The 7,282-nt window shown below is 39.4% G+C and overlaps 1 protein-coding gene across 1 annotated transcript; it reads right to left on the bottom strand.

Annotated features, from left to right (window-relative positions):
• Positions 1-246: 246 nt before the first annotated feature.
• On the bottom strand, positions 247-5,706 carry LOC311496437 (myelin-associated glycoprotein-like). The gene is made up of 12 exons (XM_084556304.1): positions 5,256-5,706; positions 2,974-3,051; positions 2,467-2,862; positions 2,074-2,370; positions 1,835-1,934; positions 1,712-1,747; positions 1,574-1,606; positions 1,434-1,469; positions 1,064-1,099; positions 917-982; positions 778-805; positions 247-690 (listed from the first exon to the last, which is right to left on the bottom strand). The coding sequence occupies exons 2-12, from the start codon at positions 3,017-3,019 to the stop codon at positions 628-630; spliced, it is 1,137 nt and encodes a 378-aa protein (XP_084412430.1). The 5' UTR covers positions 3,020-3,051; positions 5,256-5,706; the 3' UTR covers positions 247-627.
• Between the last annotated feature and the right edge of the window lie 1,576 nt (positions 5,707-7,282).

Here is a 7,282-nt window from a genome sequence, read left to right as displayed (position 1 = left end):
TCTGATCTGTCTTCTTTGATCTACAAATACTCTGTTCCTACAGTCAGTCATGGTTCCACCCCAGTGATTATCTTTCACTTTTCAGTCAGTTTCCTGACTTTGTGTATGAGTTTCTTTCTGTGTTTGCAGACTTCGCCCTCACTCCCAGACCTCGTGCTTCATCGCCCCCCGCTCTTTGGCGTCAGCTCAGCTCCCGAATTGCTGAATCCCTTTCTTCTCGAGTCCTCTCAACATTTCCTTGCTTTGCTCAGCCCCAGCTTCGGCCATCTGTGTCCAAGTGTTTCTTTCTGTCAACAAACTCTCTGCTCACCAGATGCCTCCTGCACCTGTATCTGCACTTCACCTGCTTAGCCGTGACAAAGTCATCAAATTTGTGACTGGTGTGCACACCTCTGTTTACTTTTCTGCAAGTAGCACATCCCAGAATTTAAAATCTTAAAAAATAAATAAATAAAAAATCACCACAACACACAATATGGGTTATAGGATTTAATATATATTGCTGCATAGAAGAGATTACCATAATGGACAGAAAATGCATAGAGTAACACAAATGATTATAATGAGCGTGACGAGATTAGCTGTTAGCTTTGATCATAAACTCTCTTTCTTAGACAGTTTCGGTTTTCAGACGTTTCCATAGATGTTGAGATCTGCGGTGTTCATGTAATCGTCCCCGTCGTCAAGGTCCTGCAAGAGAGACAGAGTCATCATTGATAAGGACGTCGATAGTGTTGATAGAATCTGAGAAACAAATCACTGAAGAATGAGTATTACCTCTTTGTAATTGCAGGATTTGGGCTGGCTAATGTCCATGAACAACAGCGGCAATGACAAGAAGACAGAAAATATTGAAAATTATTATTATAGCTGTTTTCGATGAACTGCGCATTTTCTGGAGGAGTGGACCAAGTACCTTTTGGGGGATGGGAAACGAGGCTTGGAGATTTTCTGGTCAGATTTTGAAGTCACGTTATTGGAGCTGTGGATCAAAATTCATGTCACTGCAGAGTTAGGGAAACCGCAATTAGTCATTTAACCTTCCTAAATTTAATACACTTACCCACAGTCAAACTCCATCGCGTCCCTTTTAGGCCTTCTGTTACAACAAAAAAAAAAAAGTGTGAAAAGGCAATGGAAGAAACTGTGAGAGCAGAGGCTGGTGAACTACTATAAATGTTTCATGCCTTACCTCGAGAAAAAAAAAAAAAGAGAACAGAAACTTTGAAAACGGTTCAGAGCATAAAAATAAAAGCAGACATTTCAACAGAGACCACAAAAAAAAAAAAAGTACCACCCTTCTGTGCATACATGCAAAGTACAGTGAGGCCAACCACTCGCTGGTTTATGCAGAGCTGCAGCAGGGAGCGTACACAACCAGCCTCTAAAATTAGACACAACCTTTACAGACAGATAAAGAAAATGCCTCTTGCCTTTGAACGGAACGCAGTGGCCTTACAGATCGAATCCTGAAAGTTTAACAGATTGAATTATACATCATTTAATTTAAAATTCACCAAGACAAGTGTTTTTTTGGCAACGCCTAAATGTGAGAAATGAAAAACGTCCTCACCTGCGAGACATCCTGGACAGCCGGTTCCACACGCTAAACGTTACAGAAAATACCATTAAAGCAATGAAAGAAAACACTCAACATTGTCTGATTATTAGTGCAGCACAACGACCTTAATCTGCTTTACAATACTTTTACCTGCCATCCTGATTTTGAAGCTCTTCAATGCGTTTCCTTGAAAAATACAAAAAAAAATTTAAAAATGTCACACAGTGTACACATAAGGGTTCAAATGGGAACACACACATTCACGTTACTCACTTGTACTTTTTCACCATGAAAACGCAGAGGAGTCCAAAGATCACAGCAGTGCCGATCCCCACTACAGAGGGAATGATGATGTGGTTGTAGTTTACACCACCTGCAAATAGATAAAGTGGATCTCAGAGACATTCACTCTTTAAATTGTACACATGGATAAGACACCACATCTAGTGCAGTGTATGTGTCAACATAAGGGACATCTTCAAATTTTAAATAACAAGGCCAACAGATCTCACGTTTTACATAGAGTTTCACAGATGAGGAGGATGTCTTCCTTCCATAATATTGAGCTGTGCAGGCGACATCAGAGTGGTCGTCTTTCTCCTCTACGATAAACGTTAAGGTGGACGTTACCTCCCAGACTCCGCCATGGTTTTGTTTATGAATCTCAGTGACTTCTTCTTCAGTGCCCCGGCTCCATATGAGTTTAGGCAGATGAGAGGGACAAGTATGGGTGACTGAGCAAATGATAGTGTAGGGTTTTCCTTCAACGGCTGTCTTTGATGGCGTCAGAATAGGTTCTGGAGGAGCATCTATAAATGAAAAAAGGCAAGAAGAAAGTAAGAGACAAAGTGATGTACCAGGAAATTGATATAGATTAATGAAGACTTGAAAAGTTGGTGACATACGGATCATTTTGAACTCGACACATTCCTCAACAAAGGAGAACATGTCAGGGGTGGGTTCATTGGTCTCTTTACGCACTAGTTCGACCCGGAAACAGAAAGGACCATTGTCATGATCTTTCATGTCAGTTATTTCCAAGGTGCAGTTGTCATCACCCAGACTTCCCAAAAGCTGTGTTCGGCCTTTAAAGTTGTCCAAGACCCTCGTCTGATCCTCGTGATAGATGAATTGTTTTTGATTGTCTTTACGATGCCAGAGCCCTCTGAGTCTGGAGGTTGAAAGCTGTCCTCCAGGATGGGTGAACGAACAGGGCACCACCACACAGGAGGTAACGAGAGCATTGAGGTTTTTAACAACAGTAGCCTTCCATTCTCCACTAAACACGGGACTGCAAATACCTGAAAGGAACATTTTTTTTTAAAGTGACATATGTGTAAAGAGAAAGGAAATTAATTATAATCCGATAAACATTATTCCTCATTTGGAAATTGCTTTTAAGATCATGTTACCTGCTAACAGCAGACAGAATATCATCAGCTTTCCATCTTTGTCCATGATTATCTGATGTTACGTCGGTGTAATACACTCTGTGAAGTTTAAATGGAATAAAATAAAATGAAAATTCATTATCACCCATGTCCCACAGAACATACACACTTTGAAACATTTACTCAACACATTTGCTGATGTTTCCCACCAAAAGTAAAAATATATTTTCCTATAGTATAAAACCAAACTGAGAACATCACTGTGCATTAACCTCCTGACTACCAGGAAAAAAACATTGTCCATTCACATTTAAAAATATATATATATAATAAATCCCCAACCTTTGAAAGGTAATTAGAATACTGAAAACTTTTTCTCTTTAAATAAATAAAAAAGTTTTTATTTTTAAGATACCATATAACTGGTGGACAACATTTTCCTTAATGAGAAAGAGAAAAGTACCAAAGCCCCACCCCTTCACGTTTGGTATCATTGAAAAGCCCTACATGTCCTCTGTAGACAGCAAAATGAGTTAATTCAGTAGAATGCAGTGGGTGGGAGATATTCAGGTTTACAAATGTCCTCCGCAGAGGACAATTTTGAACTACTGGTAGTCAGGAGGATATCACTGCAATTCAAAATTGTGACTTGTGCAAGACTGTCTTGCAATAACTGCATTATTTTGGATTTAAAATGCAGGGTATTTGATCTCACATATGACAACACACAATTTAGATAAACTACACTGAAAACACAACTGGCAAAGAACTACGTCAATGCAACAAAAGTGGGTGTACTCTGCATTAATATGCTGCTGTATATTAGTGTCGCACAAATCTGTAAAGAAATCCTTATAGATGATTCTTTAGCTAGAAGGATTTTTCTCCTCTGCTATTCACATTTCCAGTGGAAAATAGTTTTTGCTTTGTTGTCTTTAATTTGTCTGCTCATTGTGGACATGCTTTGCTGTCCCTCTGCTTCCTTTGTAGGATGTGGTGGTGGTGGAAGAGTACAAGTACCTGGCAGATACCATCAACAGACTGACACTGGGAGACCAACGGTGCAGCCATGTGCAAGAAGGGGTGCGGTACACTGTATTTCCTGAGGAAGCTAAGGTCCTTTAACGTGTGCAGCAAGATGCTGGAAGTCTTTTATCAATATTGCTTTTGTCTGTTGCGGCCAGCACCCTCTTCTACGCTGTGGTCTGCTGGGTGAGCAGCATTGTTGCCAGTGACGTCAACAGACTAAAACCCATAACACGGTTTTGTATCACTCCACCAGATTTTTTTTTTTGATTTTTTTTACATAGATAGATATATTATTATTATACAGGGTTTTGTATCACCACCATGCTGGATATTTCTTTTCATGCCAAGATTCTCGAAACCACAGTAGGAGTCATCTTCTGGTTCTATATTTGGGTATACAAACTCTCTCTCATATTGCCACCTATAAGTGACATCCTCCCTACACCTATCCCTCTCATGCAGCCCCATAAGCAGAGTCCCACCTCTACGTTTCACACAAGCACGATGAACTGTTCAGTGACTGTGGCAGACCACAAGCAATTTTTGGATTTTCTTTTTCTCACCGGCGAACTGTGAGTGACAGCCACGCTATTATTCCACTATAGTTAAGGCGACAATAATCTGAATCTAATTCTAATTCTTGTACAGGAACAGATCTAGGCCCTTTTCCGAATGTATAATTTTATTATTATTAAGACGTGTGAAATATTTGTTTTTGTCACAGAATGAAATAGGGAGGCAGTGTTCCCACTGTTGAAACAGGTTCACCTTTTTTGGAAAACTTAAAAAAAAAATAAAGAAATCTTGAAACATAATGTATATATAAGAACATTGTTGGAATATTCACTTTCATTTGAACTGTAAACAGCTTAGTAAGAATGTAACGCAGTCCCCCTCTCGTACATGTATCTGATTCCTTACTCATTTGCATTTTGAACCATTACAACAACAATTAACAACAAACCAGGTTGAAATTGAGAAAAAAAGTGTTGTTTGCGCATTCTTTTATTGATGCAGTCAGCTTTAACTGGACATCACAGTTATATTTGCTCACAGGTGTGCTTTGGGTCCTAGATTTTTATGCGTACACTTCAACAAAAAACAGTACATTGAACATTATAGTGATATTGCTCTCTTTTCTATCTATTCTTACATCCATTTCAAGTCACTCCAAAGAAAGAAAGAAAAGTGATTAAAAAGGGTAAATAATACCACAGAGCCCCATGATCAGACAGTATCACTGTCAGTGTAATGTAGCATTGCCAGTTTCTTACCGGATGAAGCTGCTGTCTTGTTAATTGGAGCTTCTGTGGTGACTAAAGGCACCTCCTCTAGCATATATGTTGTGCTGTTCTGCAGCGGAAAAATGGTGTGAACTCCAGAGTTAAAAAAAAAAGAAAAAGAAAAAAGAAAGAACAAGGGACCAGACTTGAGATGACTTTTTGTTTTTCTATGTGCTTTAGTAGATGTAGAGGCAGAAGCAGTAGAGTAAATGGTGTAGAGTTCAGGGCGTGGTCTCTACTCTATTTCTGCAATTGTTGGAGACCCTTTTTTTTTATTTAAATGCAAATCATTACCACTGTGAGATGGTTTCTAATAAGAGACCTCTGGAGGCAGCAGAACAAACTGCAGACACAATTAGAAGCTGTAGTCTGAGTGAGCATGCATTTAAGTGACTCTGATAAGCATTCAGACCCCTTAATTTTTTGTACTCTTCACGCTGCATTGTATACTTATTTTAAATTAATACAATTTGTATATTTTCTATCAGTCTACAACAAGTAACTAATAATGACACTGAAAACTAGTTTTTGCAAATGGCCATAGAGCTATATCAAGATAATAAAAAAGTAAAAAAAAAAAAAAAAGTTGCAGAAGAAAAACAAATATCTTTCGTCGATTGTGCAGAGTGTGCTGCAAAAACTGCCTCAATCTGGCTGATCCTGCCATTAGCAGACGTCTGCTTTCTCAAATATTAAGCCATGTACAATAAGTCTACATCTCTGATTCCTAGTCCTGTTTACTTTAATAATCCTTGAGAAGTGTCCACAACCTTGTTTAGAAAAGGACACACCTGTGGCCTCATTATTCTGCATGTGTCGGTGGGCCTGTGTTTTCTCATGTAGGACTGTCTTGAAGCAATTGACTGCTAAACGCCAGCACCTCTAGTTTTGGTAAAGCAAAGCAGCTCTCTGACATAGTATTGAATTTTGGTGTTTCTGTCTGTTTGGCCATGTTGTTTTATTTTGACATGAAAAGCCTGTGTCTTTATTTGTGCTTCCTGTCTTTGTCCACATTCTCTCCTGTGGTTGTTTGCTTCTGATAATTTATCTCATTTGTGTATATATAGGGTGTATATATACTGTGGTCTACCCTTTTTTTGTTTTGTTTTGTTTTTTTGTCGTGGTGACTTTTCTGCGTCCTCTGCGTTGTGACTTCCTCTTTTTTGTTACTTGTTTTTTCACATTAAATGGAAAGTTCATACTGTCTTGCTTCCTTGTGTGTCCCTGCAGTTAACTCCTCCATTTCCCTGCCACACCTACTGATACTCTCAGAACTACAAGACATATCGGGACAAAAACAGTGGGATGTTACTGAACGTACTCTAGTGATGAGGCACAAGAGCCGGCTCTACGCACCGATACTGGTAGTGAATCAGAAGAACCGATTCCCACAATTTTTTTCCCGTTCATCTCTGCTCGTGTCAGGACGGGGGCAGAACTTTGTCTAATCACATGTGAGGACTTAGGATCATACCATTACGTGAAAGCAGAGAGCGGAGAACAGACTCTATGGTTGACTGAGTTACAGCAAATAGTGTGAGGAAATACAGGCGCACGCAGTTATGCGTGACACCCGTAAGCCAAGCAGCATCTGGCTGAAATCTAAAGACATCGGGGAAGCCAGAGCAGTGTCTTCACTGCGAAATGAAAGTGATAATAGGAGCAGGTTTCACCACAAACCTGCACAAGGGCATTCATACCGTTTGTTTACTGAGTTTGGTTCCGTTTTTGCTTGTGTGGATTTGATTGTTTTGTTTTTGCTAAAATATAAACCAGGGCCATTTCTAGCTTCGTGGGGCCCTAAGCAAGATGCTGTCTGGGGGCCCCTAGTTTGTCAAACTACGATGAAGAGATTCCTAACCCTTAGATGATCCACTCAGATGGCACAATCTATTACATTTCATGAACAAAACAGGCTACAGTTAAAATTAGACATCTTAACTTGAGCCACTCAAGCAAGTTAAACTGATAAAAAAAAAATCTATTACAAGGAAAACATCAATCCTCTACACGTCAAT

This window comes from Chelon labrosus, assembly GCF_963514085.1.
Source record: "Chelon labrosus genome assembly, chromosome: 12".
In the NCBI taxonomy this organism is placed as follows: Eukaryota; Metazoa; Chordata; class Actinopteri; order Mugiliformes; family Mugilidae; genus Chelon; species Chelon labrosus.
Note: the sequence above shows the minus strand (reverse complement) of the source record. Positions and strands in the feature narration are given on the sequence as shown.

Excerpts from the sequence above, each read along its gene's own strand:
- LOC311496437 (XM_084556304.1), bottom strand. The coding sequence starts at position 3,019 with ATGGACAAAGATGGAAAGCTGATGATATTCTGTCTGCTGTTAGCAG. Across the intron at positions 1,935-2,073 it reads TGTGAAACTCTATGTAAAAC|GTGGTGTAAACTACAACCAC; the intron begins GTGAGATCTGTT and ends ATCTATTTGCAG. Across the intron at positions 1,607-1,711 it reads CTTCAAAATCAGGATGGCAG|CGTGTGGAACCGGCTGTCCA; the intron begins GTAAAAGTATTG and ends TGTAACGTTTAG.